This window comes from Oncorhynchus clarkii, chromosome 23 (assembly GCF_045791955.1).
Source record: "Oncorhynchus clarkii lewisi isolate Uvic-CL-2024 chromosome 23, UVic_Ocla_1.0, whole genome shotgun sequence".
NCBI classification, from domain to species: Eukaryota; Metazoa; Chordata; class Actinopteri; order Salmoniformes; family Salmonidae; genus Oncorhynchus; species Oncorhynchus clarkii.
In genome coordinates this window covers 62,768,694-62,795,375 of record NC_092169.1, presented here as the reverse complement: position 1 = coordinate 62,795,375, position 26,682 = coordinate 62,768,694, and the positions used below count along the sequence as shown (strand labels likewise).

At 42.5% G+C, this 26,682-nt stretch overlaps 1 protein-coding gene across 1 annotated transcript; it reads left to right on the top strand.

Moving 5' to 3' along the window:
- Window positions 1–1,463: 1,463 nt before the first annotated feature.
- Window positions 1,464–19,722, top strand: LOC139381866 (microfibril-associated glycoprotein 4-like). Its single transcript, XM_071125693.1, has 6 exons — window positions 1,464–1,573; window positions 1,848–1,916; window positions 9,947–10,138; window positions 11,881–11,977; window positions 12,121–12,288; window positions 18,816–19,722. Exons 2-6 carry the CDS (start codon window positions 1,914–1,916, stop codon window positions 19,070–19,072), a joined length of 717 nt encoding a protein of 238 aa, XP_070981794.1. The 5' UTR covers window positions 1,464–1,573; window positions 1,848–1,913; the 3' UTR covers window positions 19,073–19,722.
- Window positions 19,723–26,682: the final 6,960 nt, after the last annotated feature.

Sequence of the window (26,682 nt, the reverse complement as noted above, 5' to 3'; positions counted from 1 at the left end):
CAGTGATACCGGTGCTGTGACCACTAGCCTTCCCCCAGCTGTCTCCACAGACAGCACCTCTACATAGCTGAGCTGGGGATCTCTCCCTTACTTACCATATTTGTAGGCGCAAGTCACTCTGTGCAGCATGATCCGTAGGGGGGACCAAAATAGCAGCGCAAAATCAGCTGGTTTGGACCGGCCCTACTGGCCTCCCTGTCTGGAATCTGTTCTGCACAGGTCCTATTGTCATATGGTTAATCAGCTCTTTTCTCTATACAATGCAGTCCACAGCCAGTCAGTCAGTCAGCCAGCCAGCCAGCCAGCCGTGTAGTCAACCAGTCAGTCTGCCAGTTAGTCAACCAGTCAGCCAGTAAGCCAGCCAGTCAGTCAGCGAGTCCCACTCGTCCCGGCTCAACCACCCACCACTATAGAGAACCAGTCAGCCATGCCGCGAAGTTGAGCACAAAGTCAACTGGTCCAGCTTAGGGAAGACTTATTATGGAGAGCTGCCTGATCAGTCCGCTTGGTCTGGTCCCTCAACCCACTGCTGGACTGGACACGACTGGGCTGGTAGAAACCACTGTCTGGCACCATAAACAGCCTTCTCCCCAACAGCCGCCAGCCTAATTAATTGAATCAATGCAGTCAGTAGTAATTCATTCTGATATTTTGAAATGCCTCCCTCTCTTTGAGACAGTGAAATGCCTCCCTCTCTTTGAGACAGTGAAATGCCTCCCTCTCTTTGAGACAGTGAAATGCCTCCCTCTCTTTGAGACAGTTAAATGCCTCCCTCTCTTTGAGACAGTGAAATGCCTCCCTCTCTTTGAGACAGTGAAATGCCTCCCTCTCTTTGAGACAGGTAAATGCCTCCCTCTCTTTGAGACAGTGAAATGCCTCCCTCTCTTTGAGACAGTTAAATGCCTCCCTCTCTTTGAGACAGTTAAATGCCTCCCTCTCTTTGAGACAGTGAAATGCCTCCCTCTCTTTGAGACAGTTAAATGCCTCCCTCTCTTTGAGACAGTGAAATGCCTCCCTCTCTTTGAGACAGTGAAATGCCTCCCTCTCTTTGAGACAGTGGAATTTAATTCAAGATGCTAGGCATTGTAAGAAACCAAACCAGCCAAACATTAAATACATGTAATAACTAAATTACATTTTATTGGTAAAGGTCAATCCAAATATATTTTTATATGGGCCTGTCCTATCAATAGATCATGGGCCTGTCCTATCGATAGATCATGGGCCTGTCCTATCAATAGATCACTAGAAGATGCATATCGTTCATTCTAGCAGGAGAGGTCTCGACTGAGTTTTCTGCTAGCGAATTAAAACTTTTAAATGAAAAGTAGCCAGCTGAAAATAAGTATGTTACCGGCTATTTGGCCGAAATCCGGCGCTTAGAAAAACACAGGGAAAACACAGGGAAAGTACTGAGTGTTGCAACATGCTCTGGGTTGTCTTTATAAAAGAGGTGTGGACCAGAGAAAGTACTGAGTGATGCAACATGCTCTGGGCTGCCTTTATAAAAGAGGTGTGCATCTTAGTGGGGACAAACAGCTCATGAAGACACTGACATCTGTCACTGATACAGGTGAGCTCATGCATGTCTCTCACTATTCTTAACTGATCACAAATCATTTCAAATAATTTCAAATAAAACAATTAGGAAGGGAGGTTTTCCTGGTGCCTAATGTAACATTGTCCGATCTGTTCAGTCATCATAGGACCTAACTAGAATCCTGTTTGTTAACACAGTAAAATGTAAATTGTCATAGTGAGACAGAGTGACTGTGTAAGTGTTAGTATTTCACCAACAGCTGGAGACCTGAACAATACTGTAGTAAATGAGCTCCCTTTTCTTACAGGACGTCCATTCAACATACTATTCTGAAGTTTCCTTCAAAGGCAAACAGACATCTATCACAACAACGATGGTAAGTATTAATAAACCACAGCATTATTAGAATGGTCAGAAAACAGCATTCAGAGATACTAACGAGAATATAGGACATGTGTCTCTAATGAAAAGCCCATTCTGGTGGGAAGCTGCTATAGACCACCAAGTGCTAACAGTCAGTATCTGGATAATATGTGTGAAATGCTTGATTATGTTTGTGATATCAACAGAGAAGTATATTTTCTGGGGGATTTAAATATTGACGGTCTTTCGTCAGGCTGCCCACTCAGGAAAAAACTTGTGCCGGCAACCTGGTTCAGGTTATCAGTCAACCTACCAGGGTAGTTACAAACAGCACAGGAATTAAATCATCAACATGTACTGATCACATCTTTACTAATGCTGCAGAGATTTGTTTGAAAGCAGTATCCAGATCCATAGGCTGTAGTGATCACAATATAACAGCCATATCTAGGAAAACTAACGTTCCAAAGGCTGGCCTAATATAGTGTATAAGAGGACAGGCTGGGCCTAATATAGTGTATAAGAGGACAGGCTGGGCCTAATATAGTGTTTAAGAGGACAGGCTGGGCCTAATATAGTGTATAAGAGGACAGGCTGGGCCTAATATAGTGTATAAGAGGACAGGCTGGGCCTAATATAGTGTATAAGAGGACAGTCTGGGCCTAATATAGTGTATAAGAGGACAGGCTGGGCCTAATATAGTGTTTAAGAGGACAGGCTGGGCCTAATATAGTGTATAAGAGGACAGGCTGGGCCTAATATAGTGTATAAGAGGACAGGCTGGGCCTAATATAGTGTTTAAGAGGACAGGCTGGGCCTAATATAGTGAATAAGAGGACAGGCTGGGCCTAATATAGTGTATAAGAAGACAGGCTGGGCCTAATATAGTGTTTAAGAGGACAGGCTGGGCCTAATATAGTGTTTAAGAGGACAGGCTGGGCCTAATATAGTGTATAAGAGGACAGGCTGGGCCTAATATAGTGTATAAGAGGACAGGCTGGGCCTAATATAGTGTTTAAGAGGACAGGCTGGGCCTAATATAGTGAATAAGACGACAGGCTGGGCCTAATATAGTGTATAAGAGGTCAGGCTGGGCCTAATATAGTGTATAAGAGGTCAGGCTGGGCCTAATATAGTGTATAAGAGGACAGGCTGGGCCTAATATAGTGTATAAGAGGACAGGCTGGGCCTAATATAGTGTTTAAGAGGACAGGCTGGGCCTAATATAGTGAATAAGAGGACAGGCTGGGCCTAATATAGTGTATAAGAGGACAGGCTGGGCCTAATATAGTGTATAAGAGGACAGGCTGGGCCTAATATAGTGTATAAGAGGACAGGCTGGGCCTAATATAGTGTATAAGAGGACAGGCAGGGCCTTATATAGTGTATAAGAGGACAGGCTGGGCCTAATATAGTGTATAAGAGGACAGGCTGGGCCTAATATAGTGAATAAGAGGACAGGCTGGGCCTAATATAGTGTATAAGAGGACAGGCTGGGCCTAATATAGTGTATAAGAGGTCAGGCTGGGCCTAATATAGTGTATAAGAGGTCAGGCTGGGCCTAATAAAGTGTATAAGAGGACAGGCTGGGCCTAATATAGTGTATAAGAGGTCAGGCTGGGCCTAATATAGTGTATAAGAGGTCAGGCTGGGCCTAATATAGTGTATAAGAGGACAGGCTGGGCCTAATATAGTGTATAAAAGGATAGGCTGGGCCTAATATAGTGTATAAGAGGACAGGCTGGGCCTAATATAGTGTATAAGAGGACAGGCAGGGCCTAAAATAGTGTTTAAGAGGACCGGCTGGGCCTAATATAGTGTATAAGAGGACAGGCTGGGCCTAATGTAGTGTATAAGAGGACAGGCTGGGCCTAATATAGTGTATAAGAGGACAGGCTGGGCCTAATATAGTGTATAAGAGGACAGGCTGGGCCTAATATAGTGTATAAGAGGACAGGCTGGGCCTAATATAGTGTATAAGAGGACAGGCAGGGCCTAATATAGTGTATAAGAGGACAGGCTGGGCCTAATATAGTGTATAAGAGGACAGGCTGGGCCTAATATAGTGAATAAGAGGACAGGCTGGGCCTAATATAGTGTATAAGAGGACAGGCTGGGCCTAATATAGTGTATAAGAGGACAGGCTGGGCCTAATATAGTGTATAAGAGGACAGGCAGGGCCTAATATAGTGTATAAGAGGACAGGCTGGGCCTAATATAGTGTATAAGAGGACAGGCTGGGCCTAATATAATGAATAAGAGGACAGGCTGGGCCTAATATAGTGTATAAGAGGACAGGCTGGGCCTAATATAGTGTATAAGAGGTCAGGCTGGGCCTAATATAGTGTATAAGAGGTCAGGCTGGGCCTAATATAGTGTATAAGAGGACAGGCTGGGCCTAATATAGTGTATAAGAGGTCAGGCTGGGCCTAATATAGTGTATAAGAGGACAGGCTGGGCCTAATATAGTGTATAAAAGGATAGGCTGGGCCTAATATAGTGTATAAGAGGTCAGGCTGGGCCTAATATAGTGAATAAGAGGACATGCTGGGCCTAATATAGTGAATAAGAGGACAGGCTGGGCCTAATATAGTGAATAAGAGGACAGGCTGGGCCTAATATAGTGAATAAGAGGACAGGCTGGGCCTAATATAGTGTATAAGAGGACAGGCTGGGCCTAATATAGTGAATAAGAGGACAGGCTGGGCCTAATATAGTGTATAAGAGGACAGGCTGGGCCTAATATAGTGAATAAGAGGACAGGCTGGGCCTAATATAGTGAATAAGAGGACAGGCTGGGCCTAATATAGTGTATAAGAGGACAGGCTGGGCCTAATATAGTGAATAAGAGGACAGGCTGGGCCTAATATAGTGTATAAGAGGACAGGCTGGGCCTAATATAGTGAATAAGAGGACAGGCTGGGCCTAATATAGTGAATAAGAGGACAGGCTGGGCCTAATATAGTGTATGCTATTGATGTAAATCATATTTGCTGGTCTGTGGTGAGTAATGAGGAGCAACCAGACACTGCTGGTCTGTGGTGAGTAATGAGGAGCAACCAGACGCTGCTGGTCTGTGGTGTGTAATGAGGAGCAACCAGACGCTGCTGGTCTGTGGTGTGTAATGAGGAGCAACCAGACACTGCTGGTCTGTGGTGTGTAATGAGGAGCAACCAGACACTGCTGGTCTGTGGTGAGTAATGAGGAGCAACCAGACACTGCTGGTCTGTGGTGAGTAATGAGGAGCAACCAGACACTGCTGGTCTGTGGTGAGTAATGAGGAGCAACCAGACACTGCTGGTCTGTGGTGAGTAATGAGGAGCAACCAGACACTGCTGGTCTGTGGTGAGTAATGTGGAGCAACCAGACACTGCTGGTCTGTGGTGTGTAATGAGGAGCAACCAGACACTGCTGGTCTGTGGTGAGTAATGAGGAGCAACCAGACACTGCTGATCTGTGGTGAGTAATGAGGAGCAACCAGACACTGCTGGTCTGTGGTGTGTAATGAGGAGCAACCAGACACTGCTGGTCTGTGGTGAGTAATGAGGAGCAACCAGACACTGCTGGTCTGTGGTGAGTAATGAGGAGCAACCAGACGCTGCTGGTCTGTGGTGTGTAATGAGGAGCAACCAGACGCTGCTGGTCTGTGGTGTGTAATGAGGAGCAACCAGACGCTGCTGGTCTGTGGTGTGTAATGAGGAGCAACCAGACGCTGCTGGTCTGTGGTGTGTAATGAGGAGCAACCAGACGCTGCTGGTCTGTGGTGTGTAATGAGGAGCAACCAGACCCTGCTGGTCTGTGGTGTGTAATGAGGAGCAACCAGACGCTGCTGGTCTGTGGTGTGTAATGAGGAGCAACCAGACACTGCTGGTCTGTGGTGAGTAATGAGGAGCAACCAGACACTGCTGGTCTGTGGTGAGTAATGAGGAGCAACCAGACACTGCTGGTCTGTGGTGAGTAATGAGGAGCAACCAGACACTGCTGGTCTGTGGTGAGTAATGAGGAGCAACCAGACCCTGCTGGTCTGTGGTGTGTAATGAGGAGCAACCAGACGCTGCTGGTCTGTGGTGAGTAATGAGGAGCAACCAGACGCTGCTCGTCTGTGGTGTGTAATGAGGAGCAACCAGACCCTGCTGGTCTGTGGTGTGTAATGAGGAGCAACCAGACGCTGCTGGTCTGTGGTGTGTAATGAGGAGCAACCAGACACTGCTGGTCTGTGGTGAGTAATGAGGAGCAACCAGACACTGCTGGTCTGTGGTGAGTAATGAGGAGCAACCAGACACTGCTGGTCTGTGGTGAGTAATGAGGAGCAACCAGACGCTGCTGGTCTGTGGTGTGTAATGAGGAGCAACCAGACGCTGCTGGTCTGTGGTGTGTAATGAGGAGCAACCAGACACTGCTGGTCTGTGGTGTGTAATGAGGAGCAACCAGACACTGCTGGTCTGTGGTGAGTAATGAGGAGCAACCAGACACTGATGGTCTGTGGTGAGTAATGAGGAGCAACCAGACACTGCTGGTCTGTGGTGAGTAATGAGGAGCAACCAGACACTGCTGGTCTGTGGTGAGTAATGAGGAGCAACCAGACACTGCTGGTCTGTGGTGAGTAATGTGGAGCAACCAGACACTGCTGGTCTGTGGTGTGTAATGAGGAGCAACCAGACACTGCTGGTCTGTGGTGAGTAATGAGGAGCAACCAGACACTGCTGATCTGTGGTGAGTAATGAGGAGCAACCAGACACTGCTGGTCTGTGGTGAGTAATGAGGAGCAACCAGACACTGCTGGTCTGTGGTGAGTAATGAGGAGCAACCAGACACTGCTGGTCTGTGGTGAGTAATGAGGAGCAACCAGATGCTGCACTTGACACATTTATGAAACTACTTATTCCAGTTACTAATAAGCACCCATTCAGAAAATGACTGTAAAAACTGTTAAATCCCCATGGATTGATGAGGAATTGAAAAATTGTTTGGTTGAGAGTGATGAGGCAAAATGTATGGCAATTAAGTCTGGCAATCAGCCTGTTACCAACACTTAGTAAACTTCTGGAAGAAATTGTGTTTGACCAGATACAATGCTATTTCACAGTAAACAACATAATTTCAGCATGCTTATAGAGAAGGGCACTCAACAAGCACAGCATTTTCACAAATGACTGATGATTAGCTGAGATAAATTGATGATACAATTATTGTGGGGGCTGTCTTGTTAGACTTCATTGCAGCTTTTGACATTATTGAAAAACGTATGTTATGGTTTTACACCCCCTGCTATAATGTGGATAAAGAGTTACCTGTCTAACAGAACACAGAGGGTGTTCTTTAATGGAAGCCTCTCCAACATAATTCTGGTAGAATCAGGAATTCCCCAGGGCAGCTGTCTAGGCCCCTTACTTTTTCAATCTTTACTAATGACATGCTACTGGCTTTGAGTAAAGCCAGTGTGTCTATGTATGCGGATGACTCAACACTATACACGTCAGCTACTGCAGCGACTGAAATGACTGCAACACTCAACAAAGAGCTGCAGTTAGTTTCAGAGTGGGTGGCAAGGAATAAGTTAGGCCTAAATATTTCTAAAACTATTGTATTTGGAACAAAACACTCACTAAACCCTAAACCTCAACTAAGTCTTGTAATAAATAATGTGGAAATTGAGATGACTAAACTGCTTGGAGTAACCCTAGATTGTAAACTGTCATGGTCAAAACGTATTGGTGCAGTAGTAGCTAAGATGGAGAGAAGTCTGTCTATAATCAAGCGCTGCTCTGCCTTCTTAACAACACTATCAACAGGGCAGGTCCTACAGGCCCTAGTTTTGTCGCACCTTGACTACTGTTCAGTCGTGTGGTCAGGTGCCACAAAAAAGGACTTAGGAAAATTGCAATTGGCTCAGAACAGGGCAGCACGGCTGGCCCTTGGGTGTACACAGAGAGCTAATATTAATAATATGCATGTCAATCTCTCCTGGCTGAAAGTGGAGGAGAGATTGACTTCATCACTGCTTTTATTGATGAGAGGTATTGACATGTTGAATGCACCGAGCTGTCTGTCTAAACTACTGGCACACAGCTCAGACACCCATGCATACCCCACAATACATGCCACAAGAGGTCTCTTCACAGTCCCCAAGTCTAGAACAGACTATGGGAGGCGCACAGTACTACACAGAGCCATGACTACATGGAACTCTGTTCCACAGAGCCATGACTACATGGAACTCTATTCCACAGAGCCATGACTACATGGAACTCTATTCCACAGAGCCATGACTACATGGAACTCTATTCCACAGAGCCATGACTACATGGAACTCTATTCCACAGAGCCATGACTACATGGAACTCTATTCCCCAGAGCCATGACTACATGGAACTCTATTCCACAGAGCCATGACTACATGGAACTCTATTCCACAGAGCCATGACTACATGGAACTCTATTCCACAGAGCCATGACTACATGGAACTCTATTCCACAGAGCCATGACTACATGGAACTCTATTCCACAGAGCCATGACTACATGGAACTCTATTCCACAGAGCCATGACTACATGGAACTCTATTCCACAGAGCCATGACTACATGGAACTCTATTCCACAGAGCCATGACTACATGGAACTCTATTCCACAGAGCCATGACTACATGGAACTCTATTCCACAGAGCCATGACTACATGGAACTCTATTCCACAGAGCCATGACTACATGGAACTCTATTCCACAGAGCCATGACTACATGGAACTCTATTCCACAGAGCCATGACCACATGGAACTCTATTCCACAGAGCCATGACCACATGGAACTCTATTCCACAGAGCCATGACTACATGGAACTCTATTCCACAGTACTACATAGAGCCATGACTACATGGAACTCTATTCCACAGAGCCACGAGTACATGGAACTCTATTCCACAGAGCCACGACTACATGGAACTCTATTCCACAGAGCCATGACTACATGGAACTCTATTCCACAGAGCCATGACTACATGGAACTCTATTCCACAGAGCCATGACTACATGGAACTCTATTCCACAGAGCCATGACTACATGGAACTCTATTCCACAGAGCCATGACTACATGGAACTCTATTCCACAGAGCCATGACTACATGGAACTCTATTCCACAGAGCCATGACTACATGGAACTCTATTCCACAGAGCCATGACTACATGGAACTCTATTCCACAGAGCCATGACTACATGGAACTCTATTCCACAGAGCCATGACCACATGGAACTCTATTCCACAGAGCCATGACCACATGGAACTCTATTCCACAGAGCCATGACCACATGGAACTCTATTCCACAGAGCCATGACTACATGGAACTCTATTCCACAGAGCCATGACTACATGGAACTCTATTCCACAGAGCCATGACTACATGGAACTCTATTCCACAGAGCCATGACTACATGGAACTCTATTCCACAGAGCCATGACTACATGGAACTCTATTCCACAGTACTACATAGAGCCATGACTACATGGAACTCTATTCCACAGTACAACATAGAGCCATGACTACATGGAACTCTATTCCACACTACTACACAGAGCCATGACTACATGGAACTCTATTCCACACTACTACACAGAGCCATGACTACATGGAACTCTATTCCACATCAGGTAACTGATGCAGCAGTAGAATTATATATATTTTTTAAAACAGATTAAAAAACACCTTATGGAACTGCGGGGACTGTGGAGCAACACAAACATTGGCACAGACACATGCATACACACACACACTCACACACACAATATCATTTTCACTATACCAACACATGGATTTAGTACTGTAGATATGTGGTAGTGGTGGAGTAGGGGCCTGAGGGCACACAGTGTGTTGTGAAATCTGTGAATGTATTGTGATGTTTTTAAAATTGTATATTGTATTTTGCTGGACCCCAGGAAGAGTAGCTGCTGCTTTGGCATAATAAATGTATCCATAATAACTACAAATGAACCAACACTAGACAGTTTTTGTATTAAACTGCTGTATCCATCTACCCTGTGCTGCAGTCCATCTTGCTGCTGGCTCTACTGGTCCCCGTGATGGTGCAGTCCTCCCTGCATCCAGTGGACTGTGATGAGGTCTATAGATCAGGTTCTGGACAAAACGGGGTCTACACCATCTACCCTGCAGGACCTACCTCACCTGTCCAGGTCTTCTGTGACATGGGGTTTGAAAGTGCATATCTAGGAAAGTGGACGGTCAGTTTCAATGTGTGATATTGAAATACACTTATAGACTAATTTACCATGAACAATCTCTCTCTCTCTCTTAATCTGTCAATTAAACAATCTCTCTCTCTCTCTTAATCTGTTAATTAAACAATCTCTCTCTCTCTTAATCTGTTAATTAAATAATCTCTCTCTCTCTTAATCTGTTAATTAAACAATATATCTCTCTCTTAATCTGTTAATTAAACAATCTCTCTCTCTCTTAATCTGTTTATCAAACAATCTCTCTCTCTCTTAATCTGTCAATTAAACAATCTCTCTCTCTCTTAATCTGTTTATCAAACAATCTCTCCCTCTCTTAATCTGTTTATCAAACAATATCTCTCTCTTAATCTGTTAATTAAACAATCTCTCTCTCTCTTAATCTGTTAATTAAACAATATCTCTCTCTCTTAATCTGTCAATGAAACAATCTCTCTCTCTTAATCTGTCAATTAAACAATCTCTCTCTCATAATCTGTTAATTAAACAATATCTCTCTCACTTAATCTGTCAATGAAACAATCTCTCTCTCTTAATCTGTCAATTAAACAATCTCTCTCTCTTAATCTGTCAATGAAACAATCTCTCTCTCTCTTAATCTGTCAATTAAACAATCTCTCTCTCTTAATCTGTCAATGAAACAATCTCTCTCTCTCTTAATCTGTTAATTAAACAATATCTCTCTCTTAATCTGTCAATGAAACAATCTCTCTTTCTTAATCTGTCAATTAAACAATCTCTCTTAATCTGTCAATGAAACAATCTCTCTCTCTCTCTTAATCTGTCAATGAAACAATCTCTCTCTCTTAATCTGTCAATTAAACAATCTCTCTCTCTTAATCTGTCAATTAAACAATATCTCTCTCAATCTGTCAATTAAACAATCTCTCTCTCTCTTAATCTGTCAATTAAACAATCGCTCTCTCTTAATCTGTCAATTAAACAATCTCTCTCTCTTAATCTGTCAATTAAACAATCTCTCTCTCTTAATCTGTCAATTAAACAATCTCTCTCTCTTAATCTGTCAATTAAACAATCTCTCTCTCTCTTAATCTGTCAATTAAACAATCTCTCTCTCTTAATCTGTCAATTAAACAATCTCTCTCTCTTAATCTGTTAATTAAACAATATCTCTCTCTCTTAATCTGTAAATTAAACAATATCTCTCTCTTAATCTGTCAATGAAACAATCTCTCTCTCTTAATCTGTGAATTAAACAATCTCTCTCTCTTAATCTGTCAATGAAACAATCTCTCTCTCTTAATCTGTCAATTAAACAATCTCTCTCTCTTAATCTGTCAATTAAACAATCTCTCTCTCTTAATCTGTCAATTAAACAATCTCTCTCTCTCTTAATCTGTCAATTAAACAATCTCTCTCTCTTAATCTGTCAATTAAACAATCTCTCTCTCTTAATCTGTTAATTAAACAATATCTCTCTCTCTTAATCTGTAAATTAAACAATATCTCTCTCTTAATCTGTCAATGAAACAATCTCTCTCTCTTAATCTGTGAATTAAACAATCTCTCTCTCTTAATCTGTCAATGAAACAATCTCTCTCTCTTAATCTGTCAATTAAACAATCTCTCTCTCTTAATCTGTCAATTAAACAATATCTCTCTCTTAATCTGTCAATGAAACAATCTCTCTCTCTCTCTCTCTCTTAATCTGTCAATTAAACAATCTCTCTCTCTTAATATGTCAATGAAACAATCTCTCTCTAAATCAGCTGATTCAGAGCCGACAGGATGGATCAGTGAACTTCTACAGGAAGTGGGATCAGTACAAGAGTGGTTTTGGGAGCGCAGCTGGAGAGTACTGGCTGGGTAGGAACTGGTTTAACTTCTAGCCAACAGAACGTTCTCCTCCTAGAACCTTGTTCTACGACTGACTTCATTCGGTTTGTCAAGGCCATTTGTCATTGTATTCAGACAACACAGTGAACTGCTATGTTGATTTCATTCTCCAGGGCTGGAGACAATGCATCTCATGACTATGAAAGGAACCTATGAGCTGAGGGTGGACATGGAGGACTTTGAGGGGAATAAGGTCTATGCTCAGTACTCTTCCTTCTCCGTTGGACCAGAGGCTGAAGGATACCTGCTAACACTGGGCTCATTCAAAGATGGAGGAGCAGGTGGGTGACAATTTATATTGTCCAAGAAAAAATAACCCAAGAAAAAAAGTATACTAAAATAGTCCAAGAATATACTGTAGTACCATAATATAGTCCAATAATATACTGTAGTACCAGAATATATTGTAGTACCATAATATAGTACCAGAATATACTGTAGTACCAGAATATAGTCCAATAATATACTGTAGAACCAGAATATACTGTAGTACCAGAATATAGTCCAAGAATATTGCACCTGAATATAGACCAAGAATATAGTACCAGAATATAGTCCAAGAGTATAGTACACGAATATAGCACTAGAATATAGTCCAAGGGTATAGTACAAAAATATAGTATCAGAATATAGTACCAGAGTATAGTACCAGAATATAGTACCAGAGTATAGTACCAGAATATAGTACCAGAGTATAGTACCATAACATAGTACCCTAATATAGTCCAAGAGTATAGTACCAGAACATAGTACCAGAATATAGTCCAAGAGTATAGTACCAGAGTATAGCACCTGAATATAGTACCAGAATATAGTACCAGAATATAGTACCAGAGTATAGTGCCAGAATATAGTCCAAGAGTATAGTACCAGAGTATAGTACCAGAATATAGCACTAGAATATAGTCCAAGAGTACAGTACCAGACTATAGTACCAGAATATAGCACTAGAATATAGTAGCAGAGTATAGTACCATTAATATAGTACCATACTATAGAATTGGAATATAGTCCATGAGTATAGTACCAGAGTATAGTACCATAATATAGCACTGGAATATATTACCAGAGTATAGTGCCAGAATATAGTGGCATAATATAGCACTAGAATATAGTACCAGAGTATAGTACCAGAGTATAGTACCATAATATAGCACTAGAATATAGTACCAGAGTATAGTACCAGAATATAGCACTAGAATATAGTACCAGAATATAGTACCATAATATAGTCCATGAGCATAGCACTAGAACATAGTACAAGAGTATAGTACCAGAATATAGTACCAGAGTATAGTACCATAACATAGTACCCTAATATAGTCCAAGAGTATAGTACCAGCACATAGTACCAGAATATAGTCCAAGAGTATAGTACCAGAGTATAGCACCTGAATATAGTACCAGAATATAGTACCAGAATATAGTACCAGAGTATAGTGCCAGAATATAGTCCAAGAGTATAGTACCAGAGTATAGTACCAGAATATAGCACTAGAATATAGCAGTAGAATATAGTCCAAGAGTATAGTACCCGAGTATAGTACCATAATATAGTACCATACTATAGAATTGGAATATAGTCCATGAGTATAGTACCAGAGTATAGTACCATACTATAGCACTGGAATATATTACCAGAGTACAGTACCAGAATATAGTGGCATAATATAGCACTAGAATATAGTACCAGAGTATAGTACCAGAGTATAGTACCATAATATAGCACTAGAATATAGTACCAGAGTATAGTACCAGAATATAGCACTAGAATATAGTACCAGAATATAGTACCATAATATAGTCCATGAGCATAGCATTAGAACATAGTACAAGAGTATAGTACCAGAATATAGTACCAGAGAAAATTACAAGGAAAATAGTGCAAGAAAATCTGTCAACAAGGGTTCATTACTAGGGATGCACGATATATCGGTGAACATATCGGAATTGGCCGATATTAACTAAAAATGACAACATCAGTAGCGGCCTGATGTCTAGTTTAACACTGATGTGCAAAACCGATGTCAGAGCTGACGTGCAAACCTATATAACGTAGGTACATGACGTAATGACGCCACGTAAAATGTTGCACTACACGTGCAACACAGCATTCCTAACCTCGCCCACAATGTCTGCTGTGTGGATCGAGCAGACAACAAGTCCAGCAGTCATTTGAAAGGATAACAACATTTCAGAGAGACGACTCAAAGATAATGGAATTCATTGCCCTTGACAATCAACCGTCCTTTGTAGTGGGTGATGTTGGCTTTCGCAAACTGGTCGAGCACCGGTACACACTACCAAGTAGGCGCTATTTTTCAGATGTTGCCCTACCGAAGTTAGTATTAGCTAGGTTGCCACTTGTTGTTTGCCTATTGAAATGGAACTTCAGTTCATGAAAATACATTTTTCAGATGTTGCCCTACCGAAATTACACAGTAATAGCGTCACTGCTATTAGCTTCACAACATACTATGGAACTATGGGGGTGGCAAAGGGTTCAATTCTCGGGACGACTCTTTTCTCTGTATATATCAATGATGTTGCTCTTGCTGCGGGCAATTCCCTGATCCACCTCTACGCAGACGACACTTTCTGTATACTTCTGGCCCTTCCTTGGACACTATGCTATCTAACCTCCAAACGAGCTTCAATGCCATACAACACTCCTTCTGTGGCCTCCAACTGCTCTTAAACGCTAATAAAATCAAATGCATGCTTTTCAACCGTTCGCTGCCTGCACCCGCATGCCCGACTAGCATCACCACCGTGGATGGTTCCGACCTAGAACATGTGGATATCTATAAGTACCTAGGTGTCTGTCTAGACTGTACACTCTCCTTCCAGACTCATATCAAACATCTCCAATCTAAAATCAAATCTAGAGTCGGCTTTCTATTTCGCAACAAAGCCTCCTTCACTCACGCCGCCAAACTTACCCTAGTAAAACTGACTATCCTACCGATCCTCGACTTCGGCGATGTCATCTACAAAATAGCTTCCAATACTCTACTCAGCAAACTGGATGCAGTTTATCACAGTGCCATCCGTTTTGTTACTAAAGCACCTTATACCACCCACCACTGCGACCTGTATGCTCTAGTCGGCTGGCCCTCGCTACATATTCGTCGCCAGACCCACTGGCTCCAGGTCATCTACAAGTCCATGCTAGGTAAAGCTCTGCCTTATCTCAGTTCACTGGTCACGATGGCAACACCCATCCGTAGCACGCGCTCCAGCAGGTGTATCTCACTGATCATCCCTAAAGCCAACACCTCATTTGGCCGCCTTCCCTTCCAGTTCTCTGCTGCCTGTGACTGGAAAGAATTGCAAAAATCGCTGAAGTTGGAGACTTTTATCTCCCTCACCAACTTTAAACATCTGCCATCTGAGCAGCTAACCGATCGTTGCAGCTGTACATAGTCCATCTGTAAATAGCCCACCCAATTTACCTACCTCATCCCGATACTGTTTTTATTTATTTACTTTTCTGCTCTTTTGCACACCAGTATCTCTACCTGCACATGACCATCTGATCATGTATCACTCCAGTGTTAATCTGCTAAATTGAAATTATTCGCCAACCTCCTCAAGCCTTTTGCACACAATGTGTATAGACTTTTTTTTCTTCTTTTTTTTCTACTGTGTTATTGACTTGTTTATTGTTTACTCCATGTGAAACTCTGTGTTGTTGTCTGTTCACACTACTATGCTTTATCTTGGCCAGGTCTCAGTTGTAAATGAGAACTTGTTCTCAACTAGCCTACCTGGTTAAATAAAGGTGTTCTCAACTAGCCTACCTGGTTAAATAAAGGTGTTCTCAACTAGCCTACCTGGTTAAATAAAGGTGTTCTCAACTAGCCTACCTGGTTAAATAAAGGTGTTCTCAACTAGCCTACCTGGTTAAATAAAGGTGTTCTCAACTAGCCTACCTGGTTAAATAAAGGTGTTCTCAACTAGCCTACCTGGTTAAATAAAGGTGTTCTCAACTAGCCTACCTGGTTAAATAAAGGTGTTCTCAACTAGCCTACCTGGTTAAATAAAGGTGTTCTCAACTAGCCTACCTGGTTAAATAAAGGTGTTCTCAACTAGCCTACCTGGTTAAATAAAGGTGTTCTCAACTAGCCAACCTGGTTAAATAAAGGTGTTCTCAACTAGCCTACCTGGTTAAATAAAGGTGTTCTCAACTGGCCTACCTGGTTAAATAAAGGTGTTCTCAACTGGCCTACCTGGTTAAATAAAGGTGTTCTCAACTGACCTCCCTGGTTAAATAAAGGTGTTCTCAACTAGCCTACCTGGTTAAATAAAGGTGTTCTCAACTGGCCTACCTGGTTAAATAAAGGTGTTCTCAACTGGCCTACCTGGTTAAATAAAGGTGTTCTCAACTGGCCTACCTGGTTAAATAAAGGTGTTCTCAACTGGCCTACCTGGTTAAATAAAGGTGTTCTCAACTAGCCTACCTGGTTAAATAAAGGTGTTCTCAACTAGCCTACCTGGTTAAATAAAGGTGTTCTCAACTAGCCTACCTGGTTAAATAAAGGTGTTCTCAACTGGCCTACCTGGTTAAATAAAGGTGTTCTCAACTGGCCTACCTGGTTAAATAAAGGTGTTCTCAACTAGCCTACCTGGTTAAATAAAGGTGTTCTCAACTGGCCTACCTGGTTAAATAAAGGTGTTCTCAACTAGCCTACCTGGTTAAATAAAGGTGTTCTCAACTGGCCTACCTGGTTAAATAAAGGTGTTCTCAACTGGCCTACCTGGTTAAATAAAGGTGTTCTCAACTGGCCTACCTGGTTAAATAAAGGTGTTCTCAACTGGCCTACCTGGTTAAATAAAGGTGTTCTCAACTGGCCTACCTGGTTAAATAAAGGTGTTCTCAACTGGCCTACCTGGTTAAATAAAGGTGTTCTCAACTGGCCTACCTGGTTAAATAAAGGTGAAACAAAATCAATTAAAAAAAACGTTGTTTGAGTCTTGCAAAAAAGATACAGTTGCACTGTCAAAGCCGTACAAAAAAAAGTATGCAAACAAGCAAACACCGGGCATGACCGTTATGTTTTCAATATCGCGTTGGTAATAAAGCATCATTGGTCGACCGCAACTTCTGGGGAAGCCAGCATTAGCTTGGTACTTAGCTAGCATCAATACAACCAGCCTGAAAACAATGACCAGTAGAAACTGCAGTCATTTTCATTATTCTTGGCAATGATTTAGGAATCCTTGTGAGTTAGTATTAGCTAGTTTGCCACTTGTTGTTCGCATATTGAAATGGAACTTCAGTTCATGAAAATAAATAGCTAGCCAGCTACTTAACCCTGTCTCCCAAAGCTAACGTTATAAGCAGCTAGCTAGCTTCATCTGGTTAGTGAGGCTCGACCGGACCGGGTCATGTGTTGTGAAGCTAGCCATAATAAGGATTAGGCACAATAGTGGAATTTGCAGTTTGCTTTCAAAATACAAGTATGTCATTGACAGTGATGCAAATGAATACAAATAGTAGAATTATGCCATACTTGTATTTTGAAGGCTAACCGCAAAGTCCACTATTGTGGTTAATCCTTATTGTGGCTAGCTTCACATAGATGGGTACGATGAATAATAAAATAAGATCTGTCTTACAAATTAGGGTTATTTTAGATGATGACACCTAGCTATATAGTTAGCTAGCTAACTAAAGCTACTGAAACAGATGTCAGCTAGCTAACTATAGCTACTTAAATAGATGTTAGCTAGCTAACTATAGCTACTGAAATAGATGTTAGGTAGCAAAATATAGCTACTGAAATAGATGTTAGCTAGCGAACTATAGCTACTGAAATAGATGTTAGCTAGCTAACTATAGCTACTTAAATATATGTTAGCTAGCGAACTATAGCTACTGAAACAGATTATGTCGTGTTTTTGGGGGAAGAATATTGTTTGCATCCATCAACTAGCTAGCTTTTTTATGACCAGGACTGTAGGTGTGAGAGACAACTTTACCAGCATCATAGCATACGTATTGATGAATCTTTGTAACATGAAATACGAGTGATAGTGTAATCAATATGAGTGATGTGTAATAACTATGTAAAAAAAATATGAACGCCTTAAATTATTATGTGACGTGCAGTCATATGCAGGTCCTGATTGGTCAACAAGCTTAATTGACACGTCAAATAGTGTTATAGTAGATATTTTGACACGCAAAGACCCAAACGGCGTTCCATAGAAATCCTGGTTGAGAATGAAACGCCGGAACAAATTAACAACGAAACAGCACAGCAAGTAAGTGAAAGAAATAGGTTTTGATGATGTTTTACTGTTAATGGGGACATACGTAAATGCCAACAAAATAACTTTTTGGTCAGTGTGGTGTTTGTGTGTAACCTTTATTTCACTAGGCAAGTCAGTTAAGAACAAATTCTTATTTACAATGACGGCCTACCCCGGCCAATGCTGGGACAATTGTGCTCCGCCCTACGGGACTCTCAATCACGGCCGGATGTGATACAACCTGGATTCGAACCAGGGACTGTAGTGACGCCTCTTGCACTGAGATGCAGTGCCTTAGACCGCTGCGCCCATATGTGTGTGTTAACTATTTAACTGTACTAGAATGCTTAAAAGGCTGCAAACATGTTTTATATCGGTTATCTGCATCGGTATCAGTTTTTTGGGGGCAAGGAACATATCAGATATCGGTATCGGCCAGACATGTCTAGTATCTAGTATCGGCCAGGCATCACTAGTTCATAACTAAAGCTGGTGGAAGTATTATCATTAAGTTACCTAGAGTCCTTATTTATCTCCTCTGTTTCCTCAGGAGATTCTCTGGTTTTTCACAATGGTCAGAAATTTACAACATTAGATAAAGACCAGGACCTTAACGACGCCAACTGTGCCCAGGTGTACTACGGAGGATTTTGGCACACCAACTGCCATGCTACTAACCCCAATGGGATATATGCATGGGGAGAGTCTACCTTTGGTATTGGCATCAACTGGAATTCATGGAAAGGCTATACATACTCCCTGAAAGCCATCACCATGAAGATCAGACCAGCCCCAGCCCCTCAATAATTTCTAACACAATTGTAAAATCGGATTTATCAATAACAATTATTGCCATACAAACATTTCCAGCACATGCACATATTCCATTTATAAGGGAGAGGGGGGGTCTTTTTTTTAAGTAGGGTTTGTGTTTGAGTCTTCAGAGATTAGAAGGTGCAGCAGGATACAGAAGATCTCAGATCTACTCTGAAGTGCAGTGTTGCCATAGCAACAGAACCCTGACTGCAGTGGGGATTATATGACTCTGACCCATCATTTAACTATCTCTGTCTCTTACCTTAACACACTGTCTGTCTCTTACCCTAACACACGGTCTGTCTCTTACCCTAACACACTGTCTGTCTCTTACCTTAACACACTGTCTGTCTCTTATCCTAACACACTGTCTGTCTCTTACCTTAACACACTGTCTGTCTCTTACCCTAACACACTGTCTGTCTCTTACCCTAACACACTGTCTGTCTCTTACCTTAACACACTGTCTGTCTCTTACCCTAACACACTGTCTGTCTCTTACCCTAACACACTGTCTGTCCCTTACCTTAACACACTGTCTGTCTCTTACCCTAACACACTGTCTGTCCCTTACCTTAACATACCGTATGTTATGATCACCAACACTTGAAATAAAGGCAGATACTGTACCTGCAAAATGATGAATTCTCCCACAGTTTATTGTGCAATGTTTAGAACCAACGGTCTTTGTTGCCATGCTAAAAACACATCACTTTAAGCTCCATATTGAAATAGCATCATTTTATTATCTATGTGACTTTAGAATAGTTACATGTGTGTAATGACTTCAGCCAACCATGTTGAATTGAGTTTGTGGGTCAGACGGTGAAGTGATTCCAATAATGAGGGTAGCCCTATTGAGTGGCTTAAAGAAATACATCACAACATCAGGTCAATTGAGTGAGAAATGCCTCTTGTATGTGTGTAGATCTTTGTTTTGCTCTCACTGATTGATGCATTGTCATCTACTTCTACATGTGTCACATACAAACCTATTACTACCTGTCAGGGCAAGGAGATTGAGGTTGTAACCTCATATAAATATCTTGGAATTTTAATTGATGATGGCCTCTCTTTTAAATTGTATATTCAACAACTTACAAAAAAATTGAAGCTGAAGTTGGGATTTTATTTTAGGAATAAGGCCTGTTTTTCTTTTGAAGCCAGAAGGAGGCTAGTATTAGCTACATGTATGCCTTTCTAGACTACGGGGATATTTTATATAACGTTCAGAGCGCCCACTTGACGCTCTGGCCGATGATTTGTTTACCTCTGGATAACATGAAAACAGCCTAACCAGCTCTGCTGGCAACAATTTCATTACGCTTTTTTCAGACGTTTACTGACAGCGGCCATATTCAACGGGTGTTGTACACTTTAGCTTAAGACATGTAGCTAGCTAGCTAGGTAAACAATGAACCTAGCTAGGTAAACAACGTCACGTAACGTTAGCTAACAAGCCAGCCAGCTAACAATAGCTAGTTAAACAACAATGAACATAGTGCCAAATCATGTTGTTTAAAGGGATACCATTTAAAGGGATATCAGCCAGATTCATTTTTCTGTGGCTTCCCTAAGGTGTCACTGTATGAATATGCTGGGAGCTAACCAACCAGGTTCAATGTTAGCTAGCTAGGTAAACAATGAACCTAGCTAGGTAAACAACGTGTAAGATCACACACGTCACATAATGTTAGCTAACAAGCCAGCCAGCTAACGTTAGCTAGTTAACAACAATGAATATAGTGCCAAATCATGTTGTTACTATCCTGCATGAATCTGCTCAACAATCTGCTGGGAGCTAAACAACCATGTTCAATGTTAGCTAGCTAACATTAGGCTCAAACTAGCAAAACCAACGGCTCTGGGATACGAATAATAACGCCATACTCGTAAAGTTAGCTAGTGAGCCAGTCAGCTAATGTTAGCTAGCTAGCTAACAGTACACTTTAACTTGAAAATAAACCACTTTCTGTCAAATTTAGAAATGTGTAATATCTGAAAATGTAGCTAGCTAATGCTAGACTATCTTACCCGTATACATCATCATGCATGATGGACGCATCTCCCTGTCAGGGATGCCATACCACGGCTGCCCTTAATTTGAAGATGTAATCCGGAGACAGGTGTTTTCTCCATCTCTTTAGCTATCATACTCTAAGTACACTGATTTTAAAACTTGATCCTCCAGAAAGTGGAGAGCAACAATTATGCAGCTCCACTACACGATACATTTCATAAAAAGCCACGTTCGACAGTATTACCAACAGACTGACCAGCTCAAATAGACAGAAGCCCTCTATATGGCAGACCAATCTGAAATCCTCTCTCGGCATGTCCAGCCCACTCATTATCTCAGCCAATCACGGCTAGTTGGAAGGTTGCTGCCTTTTTCTGTGGCTTAACCAATAAGGCTCGTAATTTATCAATTGTATTTGTATTTACAGACAGCATACATGTTTGTTATTAAGGCACATGAAAGTTCACATGTTCCAGAAGGCATTTCTGCCAAAAAACGCATTTTGATTAAAACATATTTTTATTAAATGTTCTCCTGTGAAGTTGTGACTTGCGACACACGCCTAGTTTCCTGAAATGGGTCACAATTGACAACAGACTTTCAACACGCTTATTGGGAAGGACACTCAACATGCACATCACTTACACAAATGACTGATGATTGGCTGAGATAAATTGATGATAAAAAGATTGTGGGGGCTGTTTTGTTAGACTTCAGTGCAGCTTCTCCCATTATCGATCATAGTCTGCTGCAGGAAAAACGTATGTGTTATGGCTTTACATCCCCTGCTATATTGTGGATAAAGAGTTACCTGCCTAACAGAAAACAGAAGGTGTTCTTTAATGGAAGCCTCTCTGACATTATTCAGGTAGAATCAGGAATTCCCCAGGGCAACTGTCTAGGCCTCTTACATGCTACTGGCTTTGAGTAAAGCCATTGTGTCTATGTATGCGGATGACTCAACACTATATAGGTCAGCTACTGCAGCGACTAAAATGACTGCAGAAGTCAATTTATCCGGAGGCTGCATTCATTGTAGCTGGGGATTTTAACAAGGCTAATCTGAAAACAAGACTCCCCAAATTTTATCAGCATATCGATTGCGCAACCAGGGGAGGAAAGACCTTGGACCATTGTTACTCTAACTTCCGCGACGCATATAAGGCCCTGCCCCGCCCCCCTTTCGGAAAAGCTGACCACGACTCCATTTTGTTGATCCCTGCCTACAGACAGAAACTAAAACAAGAGGCTCCCACGCTGAGGTCTGTCCAACGCTGGTCCGACCAAGCTGACTCCACACTCCAAGACTGCTTCCATCACGTGGACTGGGAGATGTTTCGTATTGCGTCAGATAACAACATTGACGAATACGCTGATTCGGTGTGCGAGTTCATTAGAACGTGCGTTGAAGATGTCGTTCCCATAGCAACGATTAAAACATTCCCTAACCAGAAACCGTGGATTGATGGCAGCATTCGTGTGAAACTGAAAGCGCGAACCACTGCTTTTAATCAGGGCAAGGTGTCTGGTAACATGACCGAATACAAACAGTGCAGCTATTCCCTCCGCAAGGCTATCAAACAAGCTAAGCGCCAGTACAGAGACAAAGTAGAATCTCAATTCAACGGCTCAGACACAAGAGGCATGTGGCAGGGTCTACAGTCAATCACGGACTACAGGAAGAAACCCAGCCCAGTCACGGACCAGGATGTCTTGCTCCCAGGCAGACTAAATAACTTTTTTGCCCGCTTTGAGGACAATACAGTGCCACTGACACGGCCTGCAACGAAAACATGCGGTCTCTCCTTCACTGCAGCCGAGGTGAGTAAGACATTTAAACGTGTTAACCCTCGCAAGGCTGCAGGCCCAGATGGCATCCCCAGCCGCGCCCTCAGAGCATGCGCAGACCAGCTGGCCGGTGTGTTTACGGACATATTCAATCAATCCCTATACCAGTCTGCTGTTCCCACATGCTTCAAGAGGGCCACCATTGTTCCTGTTCCCAAGAAAGCTAAGGTAACTGAGCTAAATGACTACCGCCCCGTAGCACTCACATCCGTCATCATGAAGTGCTTTGAGAGACTAGTCAAGGACCATATCACCTCCACCCTACCTGACACCCTAGACCCACTCCAATTTGCTTACCGCCCAAATAGGTCCACAGACGATGCAATCTCAACCACACTGCACACTGCCCTAACCCATCTGGACAAGAGGAATACCTATGTGAGAATGCTGTTCATCGACTACAGCTCGGCATTCAACACCATAGTACCCTCCAAGCTCGTCATCAAGCTCGAGACCCTGGGTCTTGACCCCGCCCTGTGCAACTGGGTACTGGACTTCCTGACGGGCCGCCCCCAGGTGGTGAGGGTAGGCAACAACATCTCCTCCCCGCTGATCCTCAACACTGGGGCCCCACAAGGTTGCGTTCTGAGCCCTCTCCTGTACTCCCTGTTCACCCACGACTGCGTGGCCACGCACGCCTCCAACTCAATCATCAAGTTTGCGGACGACACAACAGTGGTAGGCTTGATTACCAACAACGATGAGACGGCCTACAGGGAGGAGGTGAGGGCCCTCGGAGTGTGGTGTCAGGAAAACAACCTCACACTCAACGTCAACAAAACTAAGGAGATGATTGTGGACTTCAGGAAACAGCAGAGGGAACACCCCCCTATCCACATCGATGGAACAGTAGTGGAGAGGGTAGCAAGTTTTAAGTTCCTCGGCATACACATCACAGACAAACTGAATTGGTCCACTCACACAGACAGCATCGTGAAGAAGGCGCAGCAGCGCCTCTTCAACCTCAGGAGGCTGAAGAAATTCGGCTTGTCACCAAAAGCACTCACAAACTTCTACAGATGCACAATCGAGAGCATACTGGCGGGCTGTATCACCGCCTGGTATGGCAACTGCACCGCCCTCAACCGTAAGGCTCTCCAGAGGGTAGTGAGGTCTGCACAACGCATCACCGGGGGCAAACTACCTGCCCTCCAGGACACCTACACCACCCGATGTCACAGGAAGGCCATAAAGATCATCAAGGACATCAACCACCCGAGCCACTGCCTGTTCACCCCGCTATCATCCAGAAGGCGAGGTCAGTACAGGTGCATCAAAGCTGGGACCGAGAGACTGAAAAACAGCTTCTATCTCAAGGCCATCAGACTGTTAAACAGCCACCACTAACACTGAGTGGCTGCTGCCAACACACTGACACTGACTCAACTCCAGCCACTTTAATAATGGGAATTGATGGGAAATGATGTAAATATATCACTAGCCACTTTAAACAATGCTACCTTATATAAATGTTACTTACCCTACATTATTCATCTCATACGCATACGTATATACTGTACTCTATATCATCGACGGTATCCTTATGTAATACATGTATCACTAGCCACTTTATACTATACTATGCCACTTTGTTTACATACTCATCTCATTTGTACATACTGTACCCGATACCATCTACTGTATCTTGCCTATGCTGCTCTGTACCATCACTCATTCATATATCCTTATGTACATATTCTTTATCCCCTTACACTGTGTACAAGACAGTAGTTTTGGAATTGTTAGTTAGATTACTTGTTATTACTGCATTGTCGGAACTAGAAGCACAAGCATTTCGCTACACTCGCATTAACATCTGCTAACCATGTGTATGTGACAAATAAAATTTGATTTGATTTGATTTGATTTGAATAAAGTGCTACTCTGCCTTTTTAACAACACTATCAACAAGGCAGGTCCTACAGGCTCTAGTTTTGTCTCACCTGGACTACTGTTCAGTCGTGTGGTCAGGTGACACAAAGAGGGACAGGGTAGCACGGCTGGTCCTTGGATACACACAGAGAGCAAACAATAATATGCATGTCAATCTCTTCTGGCTCAAAGTGGAGGAGAGATTGACTTCATCACTACATGTATTTGTGAGAGGTATTGATATGTTGAAAGCACCAAGCTGTCTGTTTAAACGACTAGCACACAACTCAGACACCAAAGGAAAAACTTTTAGTCTTGAAATCTTTGGTTGTTCACTACACTACTCACTCACTCTGTGAATCCTTAAAGAGATGGGTGGGGCTAAGACTTAATAAGAGGGTGTGAACGATGCTGATTGGGTGCAGACAAATTAGAGCTCTCCAAGTACAGTACCGTTCAACAGTTTGGGGTCACCTAGAAATGTCCTTGTTTTTTTAAAGAAAATTAAACATATTGTCCATTAAAATAACATCACATTGATCCGAAACACAGTGGAGACATTGTTAATGTTGGTAATGACTATTGTAGGTGGAAACGGCTGATTTTTAATGGAATATCTACATAGAGGTACAGAGACCCATCATCAGCAACCATCACTCCTGTGTTCCAATGGCACGTTGTTAGCTAATCCAAGTTGATCATTTTAAAAGGCTAATTGATCATTAGAAAACCCTTTTGCAAATATGTTAGCACAGCTGAAAACTGCTGTCCTGATTAAAGAAGCAATAAACCTGGCCATCTTTAGACTAGTTGAGTATCTGGAGCATCAGCATTTGTGGGTTTGACTTCAGGCTCAAAATGGCCAAAAAGTACTTTCTTCAGAAAATCGTCAGTCTGTTCTTGTTCTGAGAAATGAAGGCTATTCCATGTGAGAAATTACAGAGAAACTGAAGATCTGGTAGAACCCTCTGAACATGTGACACAGTGTGTAATCAACCCATTATGACGACTCCAGAACCCTCAGAACATGTGACACAGTGTGTAATCAACCCATGTTGAAGACTCCAGAACCCTCAGAACATGTGACACAGTGTGTAACCAACCCATTAAGAAGACTCCAGAACCCTCAGAACATGTGACACAGTGTGTAATCAACCCATTATGAAGACTCCAGAACCCTCAGAACATGTGACACAGTGTGTAATCAACCCATTATGACGACTACAGAACCCTCAGAACATGTGACACAGTGTGTAATCAACCCATTATGAAGACTCCAGAACCCTCAGAACATGTGATACAGTGTGTAATCAACCCATTATGAAGACTCCAGAACCCTCAGAACATGTGACACAGTGTGTAATCAATCCATTATGAAGACTCCAGAACCCTCAGAACATGTGACACAGTGTGTAATCAACACATTATGAAGACTCCAGAACCCTCAGAACATGTGACACAGTGTGTAATCAACCCATTATGAAGGCTCCAGAACCCTCAGAACATGTGATAACGTGTGGTAATCAACCCATTATGAAGACTCCAGAACCCTCAGAACATGTGACACAGTGTGTAACCAACCCATTATGACGACTCCAGAACCCTCAGAACATGTGACACAGTGTGTAATCAACCCATTATGACGACTCCAGAACCCTCAGAACATGTGACACAGTGTGTAATCAACCCATTATGAAGACTCCAGAACCCTCAGAACATGTGACACAGTGTGTAATCAACCCATTATGAAGACTCCAGAACCCTCAGAACATGTGACACAGTGTGTAAATAACTCATTATGAAGACTCCAGAACCCTCAGTGTGTTTGATAGTGACACAGTGTAATCATAATGAATCCCCT

Bases quoted from the DNA above. Each gene is read 5' to 3' on its own strand.
- LOC139381866 (XM_071125693.1), top strand. The intron at 10,139-11,880 runs GTCAGTTTCAAT...TCTCTAAATCAG, and splicing joins CATATCTAGGAAAGTGGACG to CTGATTCAGAGCCGACAGGA. The intron at 12,289-18,815 runs GTGGGTGACAAT...CTGTTTCCTCAG, and splicing joins ATTCAAAGATGGAGGAGCAG to GAGATTCTCTGGTTTTTCAC.